This window comes from Strix uralensis, chromosome 1, assembly GCF_047716275.1.
Source record: "Strix uralensis isolate ZFMK-TIS-50842 chromosome 1, bStrUra1, whole genome shotgun sequence".
NCBI classification, from domain to species: Eukaryota; Metazoa; Chordata; class Aves; order Strigiformes; family Strigidae; genus Strix; species Strix uralensis.
Window position 1 is genome coordinate 106,254,590 of NC_133972.1, and position 23,401 is coordinate 106,277,990.

Here is a 23,401-nt window from a genome sequence, read left to right on the forward strand (position 1 = left end):
AGTTGGGTGGGAGTGTTGATCTGCTCGAGGGTAGGGAGGCTCTGCAGAGAGAGCTGGACAGGCTGGAGCGATGGGCTAAGGCCAACTGTAGGAGTTTCAATAAGGCCAAATGCCGGGTGCTGCACTTGGGCCACAACAACCCCCAGCAGCGCTACAGGCTTGGGGAGGAGTGGCTGGAGAGCTGCCAGTCAGAGAGGGACCTGGGGGTGTTGATTGACAGCTGGCTGAACAGGAGCCAGCAGTGTGCCCAGGTGGCCAAGAAGGCCAATGACACCCTAGCTTGCATCAGAAATAGCATGGCCAGCAGGGACAGGGAAGTGATCTTACCCCTGTACTCGGCACTGGTGAGGCCACACCTTGATTACTGTGTTCAGTTTTGGGCCCCTCACTACAAAAAGGACATTGAATGACTCGAGCGTGTCCAGAGAAGGGCAACGAAGCTGGTGAAGGGTCTGGAGCACATGTCGTATGAGGAGCGGCTGAGGGAACTGGGGTTGTTTAGTCTGGAGAAGAGGAGGCTGAGGGGAGACCTCATCGCCCTCTACAGCTACCTGAAAGGAGGTTGCAGAGAGCTGGGGATGAGTCTCTTTAACCAAGTAACAAGCGATAGGACAAGAAGGAATGGCCTCATGTTGCTCCAGGGAAGGTTTAGACTAGATATTGGGAAGTATTTCTTTACAGAACGGGTTCTTAGGTGTTGGAATGGGCTGCCCAGGGAGGTGGTGGAGTCCCCATGCCTGGAGTTGTTTAAGAGTAGGGTCAACATAGCGCTTAGGGACATGGTGTAGTTGGGAACTGTCAGTGTTAGGTTAATGGTTGGACTAGATGATCTTCAAGGTCTTTTCCAACCTAGACAGTTCTGTGATTCTGTGTGATTTCTGTGAAATGAATCTGTGGCATTGTTAAGGAGTACAGCTTTTCTGTGTGCTTGATACATACACCAAATAAGCCATTAAAATGCATGATAGGAGATAAACGATACCATGTATTAGGAGCATCTATAAATTTGAGGTGTATGGTTGTCCCAGATCGCTGGAAGGGTGGACCTCCGCATATACCATTTAATCACCAGCACAGAGAATCATGCTTTGTGTTTCCAAGTAAAGGAATGTGAGCAATGGATTTTGAACCAAGGCTGCGATAAAAAGTGTGTGCTTTGGAGTCCTGAGCAGCTGAAGAAAGTGAGTCCCACGGCATTCAATATTAATTCTGACTATTCAAGAAACAGTCTAAAGGAGAAGCAGAGCCTGGAAAGAAAACCAGTAATCCCAATCTAGTAAAATACTATCTGTGCTTCTACCCCTAACTTTTTTCAATTTGTTTTCTTTTTATTCCATCTTCCCCTTTTTAGGACAAACTTGCAGTAGAGAGTGACTTGGAAAAAACCTCTATGAAGAAATCTGTTGAGAACAGTTGAAATCAGGCCCACGGTGATCAAATCCACTGCACTTTGCTGGCTGCTCTCTGTGCAAAGTGATTTTTTTACGCAGCTCAGCAAAATGGAAATCTCTGCTCCAGCTAATTGCAGGCCACCAATTCTGTGGTGTACAAATCATTTACTAAAAACAAGAACTCACAGCCACATATCAAGTATATGCATGAACACAGAGTATTTTTAGACCATTTATAAGAAGGTGTCTTGAATGGGCCTGTTTCTCTGCATTATTTACCCATTTATCACCTTCAAGAACCGTGCTCCAGCATGGCAGTAGCCACTCTGCTAACAGCCATGATATAGCACTCGTCTTAAGGCCAGACAGACTTGCTCCGAAAGTGTTGTACATACCTGCTGATGAGAGCTGAGAGAAAAAAGAAGCCAATTAAAATGCAATGGATGAAATGTTGGGAATACAGCAATCATACTTCAAAAATCTATTTGCTTTTGTTTGTATGACTGTGTGTTAACTCCATCAGGTTTTAATGCACACTGGAATGCTGTGAATGACAAGTGGCAAAAATTGCTTTGAAACAATTCTTTGCTGTGACACTTTAGGGAGGACATTGCATTAACAGTTTATTTCAATAATACAAACTTCTGAGAGACTGAAAATTAAGTATTCCAAATGAGCTTTAAATACAGCATAAGAGCATAAGAAGTTTCGGGATTAATGGACAAAGCCTGTTCCTAATAAATGTACCCTTGTACTGCCAAGAGACCTTTGAAATAAAATAAAATCTAGTGAAGTGGCAAGTTAGAGGCTATTAGTGTCAAGAGTCAGACCAGCCAGGCAATTCTAAACTAATGTGATTTTGGTATTAAAGAAATGTTTGCATGAACTTTTATGTTCCACTTCACTTTAGAAACCAGTTGTTCCCTTGAGAAGCTACCTGGCTTCTGAGTCATTTGCTGAAGCACAAGAAATACTACAGATGACTGCTTGAATTATTTCCAAATAACGAAGTATCTTTATTTAAAGTCTGATCTTGATTAATGCTTGAAGTGTGGAAAAAAGATGAAATTCAAAGAACCTCATAAAAGCTTCTTGTAAAATAACAGTACTCCTCAGCAAAATAAGACATCTTAGGTTTAACAACGACAGATTAGTCAAGTCTGTAATTCTAGACTGAATCAGAACAAGAACTGTTTCTACAGTGTTTACTTCTTTGGCATAACTCAGAAGGTATCACATTTCATTATGAGGTAAGCCAACTTTGCTAACAGAGATTTTCATTTAAACTAAAAAGGAGGATGCAGAAAATTAACAGCAAATGGGAAACAGCTTTTCATCTTTGAATGTCTGTGACAAATCAGGACACGTCAATGAAATAATGGTCTCTATCTCTGAATGGTCTCTTTGTCCAAGTGACTGCAACAAACAAACTGATCATAACCTTCACTTAGTGTCATGTCTGGCACCACTCATGGGTGCTTTGGATGCCTTAGGCCATGCAAGTGCCAGTGGATGTCTGGACAACTGAATCAAGCTCTGGTCTAGGCTGGTCAGATACTGGCTTTTGAGGCCCCAGTTGACTGTACTGACCAGGCCTCCACTGCCTATGGCTACCCATGTCAGCCCTTACACACAGACACATAAAAGTAGGAGTCGGTCTCAAACTTTCTTCCTCTCAGGGCCATACAAAACAGCCATGGTAAACAACCCGTTTTGTTTCTCCACTTAAAATGGCAGCTAAATCAGGCAGAAGGAACAGACTACCTTTAAGAAGTAAGGGCAGCAGAAGATACGAAAGGTTCCCAAACTCTAAAACCATGTTCCTTTGCTAATAAAGTCAACTCTTTAGATAGTAAGACTTGTTGGTGGGACAGTCTGAGGAAGCCTTTCTCTTGTGTAAACACTTGTGCACTGGTCTGTCTCCTTTGACAGTGCTGTATTCCATTTTAAATCTCTTTGCTGCTTGTTCTTTGTTGCACTTTGGCTTACATTCCCAAATTTACAGCACTATTCATTCTCAGTCACTATGTAGCTTAGGATTTGGTAAATAAATATATCAACTAGAGGAACTGAAGACTAACTCTTCCCCATCCTAGACCAATGTATTATGGGGCCACACTCTGTGAATCTTGAATTATTTTCTGCACAGTGAGACAGATTCAGCCAGAGGAATGAAGCACGCCCCTACCTTACCTTATAGCTTGAGGTTCCTGCAGTCTACTGGGCAGTGCTATGTATGAATTTGAACCCCCTTAGATTGTAGAAAGAATGCATCTCTCAACCTTGCAAAGTTTTTTTTCACACTGAACTATTGCTCAATGTCTTATTGGAAAGGACCTAAAAAAAAAAAAAGAACAGTCTTAACAGGAATGCCTGAAGCCTTCTCAGCTTGTTGAGGTTTCCCTATTAGCAGGCTTGAGGTGGCTCTCTGCAAAGTGTACCGGATGTTTGGATTGCCACCTGTTGCATTAAAAGCACAAAACTGTATGGGGAAACTGTGCTGCCATAGGGCCCGGAGGCAATAGATCGTAGGCGAGATGTTTTGGCTCATTACAGATCACTTATTCCCAGTTACACTGACAGGGGCTCCAAGGTGCCACTGCACTCTTTGGCTCAGAAGCAGCAACTGTTTCCTAGTCTTAATAGGAAGCTGCAATTATGCTTCTGCTGCATTTTGAAGTGTTTTAACCAAAACTGTCCACATGTTTCTTCAGGAAAGGACATGGCCATTAGCTGAGTACTATACGGTTCACACCCAACATTTCTGTAGATCTGTCCTGCCATGCCACCTTTAGTAGGAGCTCTTGAAGACTGTAAAAGCAGAAACTTATTTCTACCCTAAAGCTGAAATTAATCCTGAAGCACAATTCTGCATAAGGAGTGATTTTCTTGGGCATTAGACATGTCTGAAACATAAAATACCATGCTAAATGATGATAGTGTTCCAAGTTTGTTGACAGATGTGCACTGAAAAAGAAAAATGGAACAAAAATTATTTTGCACATGCTATACTATGAACACCTGAAATGTTAACAACATGACCGCCAGGGACCTCAGGGTACTCACAGGCTCTGATTGCCTTAATCAGCTCGTAACCATCTTTTTTTCCTGCAATACCCCCCTATAACCTCTTCTCCTCTTCCTCTTAGGGGTTTAGCTACCTGTGTTCAAGGTCAGCTCTGATATGGCACAGCTGCACAACCTGGTGCAGCTCAGCTGCTCTGCTCTTTGCTGTCAGCACCTTGGAGTGGTACCTCAGATGGCCAAACCAATGAAGCCGTCACAGACCCAGCTGACACACCCAGAAGCAGCTGGGGGACAGCAGGGGCATCACTGCTTTCACTGCTGCTGTTAGCCCTGGCTATCACTACAGCCACAGCCACTTCAATCCCTGTTTTTGCTAAATTCCACTAAAACCAGTACAGGTGGACAAATGTAGAATCTTTAGTTCTGTACATGAGTAACTACTTGAGATCACTTCTCTGCATTGCAGCTCCAAGATCTTCTTGACTTTACCTATATTAGTACTCCCGGACTCACACTGAATTCAGCCAGTGGTAAAGTTATGTATTTGTGAGTCTTCAGAAAGATAAATATAGTGTCAGAGGCTTCTGCTGGCTTCTGGTTTAATTGCTCAACAAAAATTTGTATTTACTAAGCAGAAAATTATTTCCACTCATAATTAGTATAACTAGTCCTTTCAAAATTATTACAAAAATCAAGTTATAAAAATGTATTTTAAGGATCTGCTACTGCTACTGTTCAAAAAACCCAGCCAATATTAGTTAAATGCTTTTATTCTCAAAACAACTGATCAGCAATATAAAATATTTTAACACTATTTCTGTTTAAATATCAGTGACAGATTATGCATTTCCTTAAATAAAGTGCTGTTTTTACAAATAGGTATTTCATATTTACTGCTGTTCTAACTTCTTAATATTGAATAGATAAAGTGTATTTTAGTTAATGAAGAATGCAGCATTACTTTTCCTTTATATTCCTTCTCATGAAACCACTACATTTTTAATTTGGACTCCTTTATCTGTATCCAGTCAAGAGAGGCATATTCAGTTTATATATTTCTCCATGTAGAAGCTCTCATAATTCATGGTGGTTTTCATGCCTTCTTCCATGCTTTTGTTGTTCTTGACTATGCCTCCTACGGATTCTTCATCTATGGGCAAGAGTAGAATGAAAACATGAATCTTCTTACATCGTCATTCATTCTTCCTGCTCTTCTGAATTTGTTCTTCTCAAATCCAGACCACTGACACTTGAACAATTCAACACTTAAGCTGAGCTACAAAAGCAAGCTCTTTATTATTTTCTTTGATACTTTGTGGGATTTGAATTTTAACTACATTACTGCAGAAACTCCTATCCAGGTGTAGTTAGGACTAACTTTTCAAATTTTTATTTGTACACTTGGATTTACTCAGCCAGATGCCAAACTTCACCATAAGAAAAAAAAATCTTTTCTTCCAGTAGCTACCTTTTAGGAGAAACAGCTTCTTGTGGTTTTATAGAGCAGCCAGGTGCTGTAAAAGAAAAAAAAAAAAAATCTGGAAAACTGCAACCAGCAAGACTTACAGCTTTAAAGAAGACAAAGTAATTGCACAACTACCAGAAACAGGCCCGCATTTCCCAGTATCACTGTTATACCAGACTCCAACAATTTGACCCTGTAATTCATTTTACTCATCTTAAACCCTCTCCTGTACAGAGAGGTATGAAAAGTCAGTCACTTGTGAAAAGGTCATCTACTGCCAAAAACCCTTCCAGTACCTCTCTCTTCTCAGTGTGCACCTTTCCAGCAAGTGACTACCTGAATCCTGTATGATTTTTACTTGCAAGTCTATATTGGGTTTGCTCCTATTTTTACTTTACAATCTCTGTAACTCCCTCCTCTGGATAATTTCCATTTGGTATTTTTCACTCTGAATCCAAAAGTGGAAAGTAAATATACAAACAACTCCCCACTCTCTTCCACTTTATTCTGTCGTATCTTTTAAAATACCTACATACGTATCTGCATATAGGTATGTGTAAGTATGTATCAATATGCAACATACTATATGTAGCTAGAAAGTACAAGACCATAATTTCTGCAAAGAATTATGGATTGAATGGCATCACATTCTTTTTTGCACTGCAGGCATAGTTACTCTTCATTTAATTTGTATCTGGAGAATATTCAGTTTATTCTTTTGATATCTATATCTTCCCTTTGTTCAGTGCTCCTGCTAGATGTTGGGGTATTCTCTTTTCTTCCCACCTGTTGTAAGAGAAGTGTTATGTTTAGGTGGGGGAGAGCAGCTGGATGTCTATACTGAGTCCATCACTCAGTATCATCTTTTTCATTTGAGCATTTCAATAAACTTGATATTAGAAGATAAACTAATCTAACTGGCAGTTACTTTTATGTCCAACAAATCTTTGTTATTTTTTTTCATAATGAGGTTAAGAAATGCCCTAGGAGAGAAAAAGAAGATTGTGTCCTTTAGAGTATAAACCTTGGATACTCTTTTGCTTTTTTCATGTAATTTTTGTAGAAATGGCAAATTCTGTTACAAGCCCCAGACTTGGGCAAGGGAACTCCATGAACTGTTTCCATTTTTTATCAAAGATCTAAAATGTAATACTTCCTTACATATGTATTATAACTAGCAGATGGGATTTTATTTCTACGCTTCTGGAATAAATAATTTCAGTTGGTTTGCTCCTTTTTTTTCCATAATCCACATGAATTTTTTTCAGCTTTTTGTTTTGGATTTGGCAAGTCTGTGTTGACATGCAGCTCTCCTTCCTTTGGCATAATTTCTTATTTTAACTTGCAGACAACTTCCAAATCTGTTCAACCTCTTAATTATCCACTTAATGACTGCATGAATCTTGACACCCAACCCTCTCCCTCAAAAAAACCCCTAACAATTAGTCCTGGCAATTAGGCATTCAAAAAGTCTGATTTTCTTTTCTACCAGAATCATGTAAGCAAAAAAGTCACCTCAAACTACAAACAAACATTTCCAGGGGTAATATAATTTTTTTAATTCACTTTCCTCAGAAATCTGGACTTCGTGCTGCCACTTGCTGTTTTCACTGAAGTTGGAGTCCAGACAAAGGAGGAGCGTTTTGTTCCTCAGAGCAGTCACCTTGCCTCATGCCTCCATGGGCTGGTCATCTGCTCTCAATTTAAATGGTGAAGCAGCAAGCTAATTCTGTGTTTGTTTGACACAGTTCACTGGGTTATAAAGAAGCAGTATCTTCCTAGTAGTTTCTCTTATCAAGGACAGGGTGATTAGCATGCATTGGCAATTTTCCAAGTCATAATTTTTTCCCTTGAAAACTACCAAAGTGTCAAAAAGCTCCGTAACATTCACTCTTGGAATTAATTAATTTCAGCAGAATTTTCTGAAGGTCACCAATTCATTTCCATTAAAAAAAAAAAGAGATGGACACAACACTCTCCATGCAAGTACTGTTTGCCTATTCAGAATAGGAACAAGAATGATGGTGCCCCCGAACCTAATGGCTTATGGGTCCAGTAACCACTGAATTATTTATACTGCAGTTAGGGCAGTCATCTGCCTTATGCAGTTCAGGCAGGGACTGGAATATGGAGCTCCCACAGCCTAACCTAGTGTCACTAGTATGGGGTGGGGAAGAAGCGGTTTCAGTATCCTTCTGACAGAAAGTAAATGTATGTCAAAGCCTGTTGTTTTCTGTAAAGCAGAATCATCTCACTTCCAGTCCCAGGGATGACACAGCAACTGACGTACAAAGGAACCTTTCTCCCAACAGTGAGCTTTATTATAATTGAAATAGCTCATCTGCCAAAACCCAACACTCAACAACTTTTCTACAAGTTCTTGTAGTGAGTATCACAGCGAGTTCAGAAGCAATGACCTCAGCAGGAGGTGCTCAACCAGAAGTTAGCTGAGGATACAGCCAGCAAGTGATTTGGAACTGCCAAAAAAATATCCAGAAGAAACTGTAGTATCTTCCCGAAACAAGCCTGTTGTGTGAAATTAGTTATACCATCAATCCTCTACTTCTCATGGTCTTGCTTTCACTTTTTCTGCCTCTTGTTGTTTTCCTTCTACTGCATTCCTTGGAAGTATAAATGTAGGTAACACTGCAGTTCTCTTTTCTGTTCTAGAAACACTCATCTAGATGCTTTTCTGTTGCTGTTGCCCATCACCTCATACCAGGTTTGATGAGCAGCAACAGCTCCTGACCCAGCTCCTGGCAGCAGGGGAGGGACTGAGCCTGGGCAGTGCAGATTGGGGCATTTTGGGGGAACTGAAGCTAAGTGGGCATTGGAGCTATGGATGGGGAAGGGTGTAGAAGCGGTAGACATTCGCAGGCTTGGTGATGGCAGTCAGCCCACAGACCTCCCACAGTTATAAGCTACATTTCCAGAAAGTGAGGATTTCGTTTTTTCTCCCTGCTTTTTCATTTCTGAGTCTTATGAATATATTTGGATTGTACTTCATTATCTTCTACACCTCTACAGGCTGGAAACTTCATAAAAGCAGAGCTACACCGGCAGCCACTCCATCTGAGGTACTGAGCTTTTGAAATGACTCAAAATACTGAGGAAATCACAGCGATCGGTGTGAAAACAGTGATACTGACACAGCTGGAAGAGCAGGATGTTTTACTATCCTGCGAGCTACATCTACCTTTCTAAAAAGGCAAATCATGAAGTGGCTTTCTTGCTAATGGCGTCCAGACAAGCTCCTAGGAATAGCTGCAGAGAAACCAGTGGTTGTGGACCATGCAAAAAGCATAAAAATTTCATGTATTATTTCTCAAACACATCACAGGAGGCAGCCAGTTACAGATGCCATGATGCCAATCAATGACTAGACTGTAACGAGATAGAGAAGGAAGTTCACATCAGAAAAACTAAATGTATTCACCATGGAAAAGCTTGGGAAGGTTCCCATTTCAGAAGCCTTCTTTATGTGGGAGTCCAAGGTATCTTAACCTGAAGTATTGGTAAAAAAGGTTATGAAACAAATACACAAAGCAAATAATAACAAATTGCTAAGTCAGATTTCTAGAGGAACACAAGGATTAAGCAGTTGAACTGCTGAATACAGAGCACGGGTTCTTGTTTAAATTGCCACAGAACTGAGAAGTAATTAAAATGATAAATTTTTTTAATAGTTCAAGAGGAGATCCAGGGAAACACAGACCATCAAGATGGCCAGTAGTACCAGGCAGATTAGCATAAACTATAAAATAGAATAGGAAATGTTATGGAAAACAATCAAAAAGGGATTTGAAAAGTCTTGCCTCACTGACCTATTTGAAGGTGCCAACAGTCTTGTAGAAAAAGGAGGTCCACTTGATGCCTGAATTTTTACAAGGCATTTCACAAGGTCCAAGGCTGGGTCTTAAGACAGTAAGGAACCCACTGGGTAAAAAGAGTTTCTTGTGTGGATAAATAATCAGTTAGGAAGGCAGAGGACAGAAGGTGGGAGTAAACAGCGATTTTTTTCCATAGTAAAGAGATTCACACCACTAGCATTTCATAGGGATCTGCATGAGGACTCAAGATATTCAATATATGATTTTGAAAGTGAGTGAAGTGACAAACTTTCCTAAGTTATCCATGTAAATTAAAGGAAAGGCAAACAGAAGACTGTCAATAGGATTTCAGGAGACATCAGTGCCCAAAAAATAAGAAGTCAGACCAAATTTGATGAAGATAAATATAAAGTAAGGCATATAGAAAAAAATGATGTATGAGTGGTTATATAAAATGATAGGCTGTGAGCTTGAATTCATTCAGCAGATGAGCTGGGTAGTAGATGAGAGGTCGTTCCAATTAATAAAAAGCAGAGTACTAGAAATAACTAGGAAAGGGCAAGAGAACTGAAAATAGAGAACCCAACTGAAAAACAAACTGTTGTGTAAATCCACAGTATGCCTACATCTTGAATATTGTATGCTAGGCTGGTATCTCTAAGTCTGAAAGGATACAGTAGGAATGGAAAAGACGTCAGAAAAACTATGGTATAGAGAATGATTTAGCAGCCTGTAAGTCTTCTGCCTGGAAAAAGCATGACTGAGGAAGAATATCACAGATATCTGTAAAATTATCAGTGGCATGGAGGCACTGAAGAGGGACCAACTGTCCACTGTATCTTCTGATCCAGTAGGATGAAGCAAAAGAAGTCAGGACATGGTAAGTTCACAGCAAATGAAAGCAAGCAGCTCTTCACCAGCTGAAAAAGCTGAAAACAACTGTATGGACCTTGAATCTGACTTGATACAGCTGCTCTTAGGCTCTAAAATATTACACATTCCTGGAAAAATTACTTCAAGTTCCAGAGACTGCATAAGGGTCTCACTGCTACTTTTTACAATAAAAAGCAGCTTACCTGGTGCAGAAACTTCTTTTACCTACATGTTCTCTTCCTCTTCCTTCTCCGTTAGTGCTTCTGTTGCTGTTTCACAGCCAAATCTATTTCATAGACCTCTCACACACAAAACCCCAAAAAGCTAAATCTCTGATGGCAGCCTCCTTGCAGGTCAACAACTGGTCAGCAGGAGCAACTGTTGCCTCATTCTTACAAAGGGATGTTCTCCCCAGCTCTGTACCACCATTACTGTCTTTTGCTGTCTTCAAGACGCTTTTAAGGTCAGTGATTAGGCTTATCAAGTTGCTTGGAGACACGTTACATCTATATGCTTCTGCAGTTCTTCAGTAATTCCAGGTCATTACACCACGTTATCAAATCCCAAAGAGCAGCTTCTGCTCACCTAGTAGTACCTACAGAAGAGGCTCTTCAAGTCTGGGATGTTATCAAGAGACATCCTTAAGTTCCCACACATGCTGACTACTCTGAGAATGGGAAGTAAGCTGCACAGTCCATGCAGTGACACCTGACAGTGGCTTTCAGCCAAGCAGACTATACAGAATACAGAAAGTAGCCCACATCGCCTAACTACCCCAGCAATGCCCAGTTTTCCCCAAGACAGCAGTGGGACTACAGTTAGTATCTGCTTTCACATATCTAGCGATTTTCAGCTGACTGTTTAACACAGCCACTAAACAAATGAAATTATTTTGTGAGTGGGTGCAAGCAGCAAAATAAGCAACTGAAGAAGAGTAAGAGGCACTTCAACATGGTGAATTTTTTGAAGCCATTCAGTGGCTTTCATGAACCTCCTAAAACATGGATCCAGAAATACATGTATAAATAGGCTTTGCCCCACTCCTTAACCTTGAGTAACAGATACATCTCTGCCTTTGGTTCAGGTGGCTAGCAGGACAGAGATTTGCGACTTTTATATCTAGGGTTGATTGTAGTAAATGTATCATTTGTTACATGTCAGCAACACCTTTCTGTACATTTTGATTATAGACAGTACGTTTTCAAAGGCAGTTTCTCCAGCAATGGCTAGCAGATAACACCGGTGGCTGGAACAGATGTGTTCCAAAGAAACCAGCTACAGACAATCATACAAAAATATTACCTATACAAAATAAATACATAAATACATAACTAACATAGCTATCTAAGCCAGTATACTAAATGGTAAACCTTGAATATCTTTAATCTACTTGATCCCACTAAAGAAAATTGTCTCCTATAAAAAGTATGCAGAAGTAAATTAGGTACCATACAGAAACGCACCTCCCACTGCTACTATACATATATATACACACACACTATATACAGTATACTGTGTACTATAGTTTGCTATACTTGCATCTGTTCTCTGTGTTTAGTAATGTGTAACAAAAATCTTATGCTTATTTCAGATAGTACTGAACTGCATATAAAAATCTTACAGGTATCTCTACCTTACAGGTATCTCTACCTTTTTACCTTGAAATCTTCTCTATAGTCTCAGCAAAAGACACAAATACACATCAGTCATTAACCCAGAAAGAAGTAACTGTTCGTCACATTCTGTCTTCTAACCAGTATTAATTAAAAGTATCCATACATTTTTCAATTAATTTCAGGTGCTACTTACACTGGGAATGACCTGGAGGTCGTGTGTTACTAACACTACTCTCAAAGGAAGAGTGGAAGTTGTGTATAGTTTCTTGTAAAATCTGTCTCTCTCGTCCCTGTAAAAGCACAACAAATTAAAATAAGGTATTCATAAATTTCTGTTTAAAAAATGAATTTATTAAGAGTTCACAAAAAAAATGTGTAAGCATATGTGTCTATGTCCAGAGAGTCACAGTGTACTATTAGGAATAGTAACAAATCCTTACCTCCCAGATATGTAGCAAACCTTGTAGTAATCTTTTCCTGAAACTACCAGACAGCAATAGAAACTTTTTCACTGTTTTCTTCATAGCTTTATAGCATGGAGCATCATCCACTTCCCCTAACTTTTAGCCTCATCACTTGCTGCTGTTGATCTTAACTTGGGGAAACTGTGGTTTGCTTATCCAAGCTTCCAGTATCAGAGAGAAAATGTCCTCAAAACTGAAAAAGCAGCTGAGAAGTGTCAGCATGCCTAATTAAAGAGATGCTCCAGTCCATAATCCTTCTGACAAGAACATTGCTTACTGTATGCCATTCTTAGCAAATTTGTTTATGTCAATATAAAAATAAAAGGCAATGAAAGCATAAGGAATGAGAGAAGTGCTGTTTACCTAATGACAGAGAAATAAAAAACTGTTAGGTAAAAGAAAGGAGATCTTTCCTTTTACATTATATTCTCTAGCTGGACTAGAGCCGCCAGATGGTTCTTTTTAGCATCACTGAAATCAATATTCAGTAACTGCAATATTGCCAATGTTTATGTTACCAGCAGCTTCTGATGTAATTTCCAATACTCTTCAAAGAACTGTACAGTCACTGAACTAGGAAAGAGTTAACAAGAGAACAGGACTTACCACAAAGGAAGATATTTTTCACTAATCAAATACATTAAGTATTTTGTTTGGAAAACATTCATTTGGCTTTTCTAACCAACATCTACAACTGAATTTTGAAATGTATGTTGAATCAACAATATAAGCAAACCCCGAATTTACTAAGTACAGTACTTCAAAATGTACCTTTCCTGCATTCAGTTCAGAAATAGCTGCCAAAATTTGCTGCCTTGATCCATCGGTTTTAATACCCAGCTCTTTCAGATCACCATCAGTAAGTGTAAGGAAGGCTTCCATATCCACCTACATTCAAAAAAAGAAAAAAAGACAAGACAAATTTACCTAGGCAAAGATTCAGGTTAAAAGTGTTTGTTGGTTTGTTTTTTTTTAAGTTGTATATACTTACTGTAAATGTTGTGCACACAGAAGTTTTTAGTGAATTACCAGCACCAAATGGTACCCACTTTACTACTCTGTTGTCAGGTTTTAAATCTGCTGTTAATAATTCAATTAATTATGATAGTATATTTAAAATATTAGTGGATTTTTTTTTAAACAGTATCAATATAAAATATGTACTCTCCACAAAAATTCCTCTACTTAGAGTAGCAACTACTTGAGTAAGACTAAGATTTCTCTCTATTCTTTTCTTTTGTCCCCCCCCCAGTATTTTTGGAATTTCAGAATATCGTACTTTTCCAGTGCCTCCTGAGAAAAACCTGGGGTTTGTTCATATATCAGTTTTCATTATATCAATACATCCATAAGGCTGTGATAAGAACAAACATCTAAAACTCTGCATATTGATACAACCTTCAGCAGAGCATGTTCATTTCTACAAATTGTCCCTTCCCTATCATGTAGGGGAACAATAATAAGCGCAGTGTATTGTGATGCAGCAAAATAATCTGTGTTTGTGGTACTGAATCCTGAACTCTGCAGCAATGTGAATTTACTGTATGTCCATTCACTACCCTCTGCCTTTGGCCAAACAAACAGACAATTATTGCTCACATCTGACAGTGTCTTAAACATTGTAATTAATGAATTTTACTCATTCTCCCTTTCATTGCATCCTTCAGGCAAGTCACTGTCACAGGCCTCATCTACAATGATGCTCAGATTCCCCAATTTAATTCTCCTGTTGCTTATTCATAACGGATAAAGAAGAGAAAGCAGCCATCTCAGTGACTCACACCCTGCTGTTCTCCATCTACAAATGAGGTTCCAGCTGTGTTTCCAGGGATGATACAGCATGTCCTATAAACTGTTTAGCCACACTGGATGTAGACATATATAGAAAAAGCGGAGCGTAAAAACAGAGAGGGGGAAAAAAGTCTGAAGCACCTATCTGTGTCAAAATTGTAGATTCAGTGTGAAAAGCACTGATATTTGCAGTGTCCTGGAGGATGCCATGAATACCACTTGGTCCATGTTTCAATGTCCTCTCTGCAATCAGAAACGGTTGTAAAACTTTAAATTTGAGATTCTGGATCACAATTCTGATGCAATGTGTGTTGCACCCTACTTTTCCTAAAAGAGTAAAAAATAAATTTTTTAAAAAAGGCATACCTCTTGTTCTTCAAAAATAGGTTGATATTTCTCAAGTGACAATTTTTTAAGGATGCCAGTCAGCTCATCTGTAATAATAGAAAAGAAAAAGAAAACAGAAACACCCCCATAGATCAAAGATTTTAGTGATCTCGGCATTGTTAACTGCTGAAAATATATATTAAAACATATATTCTACACAGTGATATATGATAACAAAAACCCAATCACATTTATTCTGCATCAGAAATTAAAATATTGGCTTATTGTGTTCTCACCTACTTCCATATACTGTAATTCCATCTAATCTTACTTGCTAAGATAAAACCTTTCTGTTGTACTGCCCTTTTTTCCTCATTAAAAGGATTTTAAAAAACCAAACCACTAGAGGACAACTTAGACACTTCAATGCCTAAAATACAGGTGCTTGGCCCCAGAAGGTTGACCCAGATCATGCAAGTTAGACCACAAAACTCCTCAAGCAGGCAATGAACTGAATGGCGTATTTTCATGTCATGATCCAGGAAAGCAAAAGTAGAGCAAGGAACCACTCAGTTGCTCATTCAAAACACTGACACAACAGGGTATATATCCAAACCTCTTCTCCTTAAGTGCCTGACATCCAGGCATCTTGACGAGATGAAGTACAGCTAACATGAAACCTGGGCAGAATTTAAGTTTCATAAGCTTACCTTCCAAGACTAACAGCACTGGATATTGGGTTTCCTCTCAAAGTCTAAGGAAATTAAAAGTTGGATGACCTGATAGTGACTCTTCCCACACACTTAAAATGTGATTAGCCACTTAAAAAGCGTAAATGCAGATTTAGAATAACCTGCAACTACGCCTCTTAATTACATGCTACCTCTCTCAACTAAGGATTCTGTTTATTTTTATCGCTTTGCTGTCACAAGTGACTGATTTAAATTTTACCCCTAGAAGTACCGAAATGGTCAGTTAAACTAAGGAGTCAAAGTCAGAATGAAGAACATGAATTATTACACTACACAACCAAACTCTTATTTGGTATTCCCCATATAAACTCACTTTCATTGTAAAGACATCACTATTCCATTCCCAAATATACTTTGCTTTTATTTATTTCACTTCCTTGTCTTTTGACTGTCTTTCATCATTAATAGAAACATGAAACAGAATCTCACTCTCCAAGCTTCTCAAAAGACATCAAGTATCTTGAGATGGACACACTTGTTTATGCACCATTCTGGAAGCCTCCTTCTTTACATAGAAGAGACCACAGAAAACTGAAGTGAAAAATTCTAGAGTTTTGTTTTTTACCTCAAGGCCAATTAATTTGTTATGCTTAACATGATCTGTAAAGGTTGGTACACTTTCAGGCTAGAAGTTTTAGTACCCTAACTGACACTAATCCATGGGAAAAGGCAACCAGCTTTAGAAACACAGCACGAGAACTTCTCCCTCAGTTTGATGGAAAATATCATCTTACAGAAAGAAAATAAAAGCTTCATTAGAAGCCCTTAGATATATTATTAACCTTTTTTTCTTTTAGGTTGTCCTGGTTTAACCAGGATAGGGTTAAGTTTCCCCAGCAGTGGGGGGGAGCTCTAGCCGGGTTATTCAGATACCATGCGGACGTCACATCCTGGCGCGTCACATTTCCTGGCGCGGGAGCGCGGTGCACTCGTGGTTTTGTACATCTGCTCCTCTCACTGCTGTATTTGGTAGCTATTTTGCTCTGTTCATTGCTATCACTATTACTGTTATTGTTATTGTTGTTGCTTGTTGTGTTGCTATTGCACTGTTGTATTAAACCTTTCCTTATTTCAGTCTTGGGGCTTTGTATTTCACTCCCTTTGTGGGGGAGGGGTAGCAGCCGTGTGGTCTCAGACCCCGGCAGAGGCTAAACCACCACAACTTTGGCGCTCCAACGTGAGGCTGGAGAAGACTGAAATAAGGACAAAAGGAGAAGTGTGTTAGAGCAATCTGTTAGGTGTAATTTTTTCTGTTTTTTTTGATAAGAAATTGTTTGATAAGATTGTTTGATAGGAAATGTTTGCAATGCTGGGCAATTTGCTTGCGTGGTGGGGCTGGATTAATCCTCATGTCCACTCTGTGCTCCTAGTGCTGGTGTTTGTTCTCGGTGGAAAATGTATCAAGGGTCTTGTTCTGCTCTACTGGTTACTGACTGCTTATAATGGGCTCATTTTGCTGCTTGTGGGGGTGAACCGGTACCTGTTTGCTGCCTGGTCTTTTGTTTGGGGTCTCACGCCCCTGTGGGTGAGCCAGGGGAAGAGATTCTCTCGCTTTTTGAGAGTTTCAGCTATCCCTGGAGCACCCAGGCCACTGTGCTTGCGGCTCTGTGCTTTCTAAATGTCTGCCAGATCTTGTTTTGGGCCATGCGGTACTTCTCCAACAATAGCACCACCCGGAAACCTGCCCCGGGGGCAGATAGTTATAAATGGCTAGGTATGTGGGAGAAGATGGGCAAGTACCTGAGTGAGTGGTCACCCCCAACGTTCTGGGATTTTACTCCCGAACAAGTGCAGAGTCCTGATAAACTGGTAGAGTGTTTGGAAAAGGTGTGCTGTCAATCAGACAAACCCCGGGAGATGCAGCTCGCTGCGATGTGCTGGGGGCTTGCCCATGCTTACCGCATCGCCCTTAACACTGATCACTGCCCTCAAGGGGGCGAAAGAGCTGCAGGGTCTGAAAGTGAGCCTGCTGGTACAGCAGCTGGGCCAGAGGGACAGGCAGTACCAGTATCAGTTGCCCCGATACGGAAAACCAAATATACCCAAAAATCCCCTCGCAGTGCACAGGGTGATAATGAACTAGGCCCATCACGAGAGCAGGAGGAAGAGCCGGAGGTAACCATCCGATTTCTATCCCTCAGTGAGTTGCGAGATATGCGGAAGGATTACAGCCGCAGTCCAGGCGAGCAAATTTGCACCTGGTTGCTCCGGTGATGGGATAGTGGAGCTGCTGGTTTGGAATTGGAGGGGAGAGAGGCCAAGCAGGTGGGACCTTTAGCCGAGCAGGCTGGTATTGACAAGGCAATAGGGAAACAGGCTCAAACCCTCAGCCTTTGGAAGCGACTCCTGCTCGCTGTGAGGGAGAGGTACCCCTACAAGGATGATGCTCTATGTCGGTTAGGCAAGTGGACCGACATGGAGAAAGGCATCCAAAACCTCAGGGAAATGGCTGTGTTTGACGTGATCTATGGTGATCTGAATATGAGCAGTCACCATTGGATCCAGATCAGGTCCCTTGTACACAGCTGATGTGGCAGAAGTTCCTGCAAAGTGGACCAAAGGGACATTCCAAAGCATTAGCAGCAGCATCGTGGTGGCGAGACACTCAGACAGTGGACGAAGTGACTATGCAGCTCCGGCATTATGAGGGAAGTCTCCCTTCCTCCCAACATGCTTTGGTTTCAGCCGTAGAGGAACTGTCTCAGAGGCTCCAGAAAATGGAACAGGACATGTCCTATGTTCCACCTGCACGGGCCGATGTCTCAGCCATTAGAAGCAGGCGTTTCCCCACCCAAGAGAAGGGCAGTAGAAGGTACACACCACGGGGCACCCTGTGGTTCTTCCTCCGTGACAATGGGGAAAACATGAGAAGGTGGCATGGACAGCCCACTTCCGCCCTAGCTGCACGAGTACAGCAACTGAAAGGGAAGACCACCATGAAAGGGGAGTCTTCCAAGAGAGATGCAGCTCCAGTGTCTAGTCAGAAATCCCCCAGACAGAATAGAATGGCCAGCAGTATGCTTGACCCTCTTGAGGGGACCAGGAAGTCATTCCTGCAGGAGTCACTCTTAGATCAAGTGAGTGATGGTGAGCAGGATTAGAGGGGCCCTGCCTCCAGCCAGGTGGAGGAAAGGGATAATCGGATTTACTGGAAGGTGTGGATCCGATGGCCTGGCACATCAGAACCACAAGAACATAAGGCCTTGGTAGACACTGGCGCACAGTGCACCTTGATGCCATCAAGCCACAGTGGGGTTGAGTCCATCTGCATCTCCGGAGTGACAGGGGGGTCCCAACAGCTGACCCTATTAGAAGTTGAAGTAAGCTTAACTGGGAAGGACTGGCATAAGCACCCCATTGTGACTGGCCCAGATGCCCCGTGCATCCTAGGTATAGACTACCTCAGGAGAGGGTACTTTAAAGACCCAAAAGGGTACCGGTGGGCCTTTGGTATAGCTGTCCTGGAGGAGGTTGAGCAATTGTCCACCTTACCCGGCCTCCCAGAGGACCCCTTGGTGGTGGGGTCGCTTAAGGTTGAAGATCAGCGAGTGCCAATTGCTACCAAGACGGTGCACCGGCGGCAGTACCGTACTAACCAAGATTCCCTGGTCCCCATCCATCAGCTGATCTGTCGACTAGAAAGCCAGAAGGTGATCAGCAAGACTCACTCACCTTTCAACAGCCCTATATGGCCAGTGAGAAAACCTAATGGCGAATGGAGACTGACCGTGGACTACCGTGGCCTGAATGAAGTTACGCCAGCAATGAGTGCCGCAGTGCCGGACATGCTAGAGCTCCAGTATGAGCTGGAGTCGAAGGCAGCCAAGTGGTACGCCATGACTGACATCGCTAACGCGTTTTTCTCCATTCCAATAGCACCAGAGTGCAGGCCACAGTTTGCGTTCACTTGGAGGGGTATCCAGTACACTTGGAATCGATTGCCCCAGGGGTGGAAACACAGCTCCACCATTTGCCATAGACTGGTCCATACTGCACTGGAGAAAGGTGGGGCTCCAGAACACCTGCAGTTCATTGATGATATCATTGTATGGGGGGACACAGCTGAGGAAGTCTTTGAGAAAGGAAAGAAGGTAATTGAAATCCTTCTGAAGGCCGGTTTTGCCATCAAGCGACAGAAGGTTAAGGGGCCTGGAAGGGAGATTCAGTTCCTAGGAATAAAATGGCAAGATGGGCGTCGCCACATCCCAATGGAGGTGATAAACAAGGTAACAGCCATGGCCCCACCAACCACCAAAAAAGAGACTCAGTCTTTCCTGGGCACTGTGGGGTTCTGGAGGATGCACATCCCAAACTACAGCCTGATTGTGAGCCCTCTCTACCACGTAACCCGCAAGAAGAACGATTTTAAATGGGGCCCAGAGCAACAACAAGCCTTTGAACAAATTAAGCAGGAGATTACCCAGGCAGTGGCCCTCGGGCCAGTCCGGACAGGGCATGAGATTAAGAACGTGCTCTACACCGCAGCCGGGGAGAATGGCCCTTCCTGGAGCCTTTGGCAAAGAGCAGATGGGGAATCCCGAGGCCGACCTCTAGGCTTTTGGAGCCGGGGATACAAAGGCTCTGAAGCTAACTATACCCTGACTGAGAAGGAGATACTGGCAGCGTATGAAGGAATTCGAGCTGCCTCAGAAGTGGTCGGCACAGAGACACAGCTCCTCCTGGCACCTCGACTGCCAGTGCTGGGATGGATGTTCAAAGGAAAGGCTCCCTCCACACATCATGCAACAGATGCCACGTGGAGTAAATGGGTTGCGTTGATAACACAACAGGCTCGAATAGGGAACCGCGACCCCCCAGGATTAGTGGAAATGATCATGAACTGGCCAGAGAGCAAAGATGCTGGGATGTCACCAGAACAAGAGGTGAAACGTGCTGAGGAGGCCCCACCATATAACGAGCTGCCAGAGGAAGAAAAACAATATGCCCTGTTCACTGATGGGTCTTGCTGCATTGTGGGAAAACATCGACGATGGAAGGCTGCAGTGTGGCATCCCACACGAGAAACCACTGAAGCTGTTGAGGGACAAGGTGAATCGAGCCAGTTCGCAGAGGTGAAAGCCATCCAATTGGCTTTGGAGATTGCCGAGCGAGAAAAGTGGCCGAGGCTCTATATCTACACTGACTCGTGGGTGATGGCAAGTGCCCTGTGGATGTGGTTGCAGCAATGGAAACAGAACAACTGGCAACGCAAGGGCAGACCCATCTGGGCCGCTGAAGTATGGCAGGACATTGCAGCCCGGGTGGAGAACATCGTTGTGAAGGTGCGCCATGTGGACGCCCATATACCCAAGAGTCGGGCCACTGATGAACATCAACATAACCAGCAGGCGGACCAGGCTGCTAAGATCGAGGTGGCTCAGGTGGACTTGGACTGGCAGCGTAAAGGTGAACTGTTCATAGCCCGGTGGGCCCATGAGACCTCGGGCCACCAAGGCAGAGATGCAACATATAGGTGGGCTTGAGATCGAGGGGTGGACCTCACCATTGACACCATCGCAGAGATCATCCACGGATGTGAGACGTGTGCTGCAATCAAACAAGCCAAACAGGTGAAGCCCCAGCGGAATGAAGATCGATGGATGAAATATAAATATGGAGAGGCCTGGCAGATCGACTACATCACACTGCCACAGACCCGCCGAGGCAAGCGCCACGTGCTCACAATGGTGGAAGCAACCACTGGGTAGCTCGAAACTTATCCAGTGTCCCATGCCACCGCCCGAAATACCATCCTGGGCCTTGAAGAGCGAGTTCTGTGGCGACACGGCACCCCAGAGAGGATTGAGTCGGACAACGGGACTCACTTCCGAAATAACCTCATAGATGCCTGGGCAGAAGAACACGGCATCGAGTGGGTCTACCACATCCCCTACCACGCACCAGCCTCCGGGAAGATCGAGCGCTACAATGGACTGTTAAAAACTACATTGAGAGCAATGGGGGGTGGAACCTTCAAACACTGGGACACACATCTGACAAAGGCCACTTGGTTAGTGAACACAAGAGGATCTGCCAATCGAGATGGCCCGGCTCAGTCAAAACTTCCACGTGTTGTGGACGGGGATAGAGTCCCTGTGGTGCGCATGAGGGACCTGCTGGGAAAAATGGTCTGGGTTAGTCCTGCGCCGGGCAAAGGCAAACCCATCCACAGGATTGTTTTTGCTCAAGGACCTGGGTGCACCTGGTGGGTGATGCAGAAGGATGGAGAGGTCCGATGCGTACCACAAGGGGACTTGATTGTGGGTGAAAACACACCGTGAGTTATACTGTGCTTTTGTTAATTTTTCTTTGTCAATGCTAATTGCTAAGTGGCAGCTGGATGTGACGCACATGGTATAGAATAAAGGGGTGGATTATGTCCTGGTTTAACCAGGATAGGGTTAAGTTTCCCCAGCAGTGGGGGGGGGAGCTCTAGCCGGGTTATTCAGATACCATGCGGACGTCACATCCTGGCGCGTCACATTTCCTGGCGCGGGAGCGCGGTGCACTCGTGGTTTTGTACATCTGCTCCTCTCACTGCTGTATTTGGTAGCTATTTTGCTCTGTTCATTGCTATCACTATTACTGTTATTGTTATTGTTGTTGTTGGTTGTGTTGCTATTGCACTGTTGTATTAAACCTTTCCTTATTTCAGTCTTGGGGCTTTGTATTTCACTCCCTTTGTGGGGGAGGGGCAGCGACCGCGTGGTCTCAGACCCCGGCAGGGGCTAAACCACCACAGGTTGTTAGTTAGCCTGCTCATTTTTTCATCACACTGGTGTGCTTGAATTACAGGTTGTGATATGGGAAGAAACTTCCAGGGTCTCTAAGCCCAGAGCCTTGCTGTCATAAACAACATCTAACACTTTTCACACAGAGACAATACTTTCAGCTGTAGGCCTTTCAAGTTTTCTTTTCCTCTTTCCCTCTTCCAGTTTCTGTATTACACATTAAGTTTGAACAAAATCTGAATCCTCTCAGTTTTACAACTCTTGCATAACATATTGTTTCTCCTTTGTTTTTTCACTAAGTCTTTTTTTTGCTCTACTCACATCTTGTCTCCTTACCTACATCCCTGGAGAAAACAAAGGTTCTCAGAGCTCTTACTACTTCTGCCACATTACTCCTATTTAGCATCTCCTTTGTACTACTCTGTAGTAGTAGGGTAAGATTACCTTTCTCCAAGTTTTCAGAGCCTCCTTTTACTCTCACATGGTTTCGTCTTTCATGATTCTCTACATCACTGGTTCTCAGAATAGGGACAAGCTGTTGATGGTCCACCAAGTGGTTGCCTAAAAAGAAATCATGCATACCTCTGAACCTTGCTGCCTACTGTTCCTTCACATTTCAATGCAAATCAATCTTCTAATTCATTTAAGTTTACTTGAAAGAAAAGTTAACATTGGAGGTCTTCTGTACTCATTCTGATTACTGCTGGGCCCATGAGCATTTTTATTGCTGCTGCTAATTCAAAAGTAAGAGAAGCCCTTGAATTAAAGGACCACTAAACTATGAAAGCTTACAAGCACAATGAACTCAGAACTACTTAGGCTTCTGACAACCTATCCCTCTGCTACAGAGGAAACTTGCTGTACCGTGGCACTAGTGGTGCAGTCACAAAGCCCAGCTTCACCAGGTGAGATGAGAACAGCTAATAGCTTGGGAAATTCCCCTTGTTATCCGATGGGAAGTTCTCTTCCCTTTATATATTTCTAAACTGACAACTCTTACGTTACCAAGCCATCACTGTAAAATGGCGCTCAGTAAAATATGAAAGGATTTTCTCCAACAGTGAGTACAGCTATGTAACAGCTAAGACATGGTAAGAGGACAGAAAGTGGGTCGAATATCACCTCTCTTTAGTG

At 42.5% G+C, this 23,401-nt stretch overlaps 1 protein-coding gene across 11 annotated transcripts in view; it reads right to left on the reverse strand.

Annotated features, from left to right (window-relative positions):
* Positions 1-5,172: 5,172 nt before the first annotated feature.
* Positions 5,173-23,401, reverse strand: part of ANKS6 (ankyrin repeat and sterile alpha motif domain containing 6) — a 50,817-nt gene continuing 32,588 nt past the window's right edge. The window contains exons 13-20 of one of the 11 annotated variants that reach the window (XR_012629824.1): positions 22,712-22,828; positions 14,824-14,891; positions 13,438-13,554; positions 12,396-12,492; positions 9,708-9,798; positions 9,320-9,387; positions 5,887-5,932; positions 5,173-5,568 (exon numbers count right to left, since the gene is read on the reverse strand). Coding sequence is in view for 1 of the 11 variants with exons in the window: in XM_074876079.1 (XP_074732180.1) it covers positions 5,565-5,568; positions 5,887-5,932; positions 12,396-12,492; positions 13,438-13,554; positions 14,824-14,891; positions 22,712-22,828 (449 nt within the window). In the remaining 10 variants the exon portion in view is untranslated. Of the gene's footprint in view, positions 5,569-5,886; positions 5,933-9,319; positions 9,820-10,789; positions 11,182-12,395; positions 12,493-13,437; positions 13,555-14,598; positions 14,701-14,823; positions 14,892-22,711; positions 22,829-23,401 lie in introns of those variants that run through there. The other 10 variants (XR_012629829.1, XR_012629823.1, XR_012629827.1 and 7 more) reach the window with 10 other exon arrangements.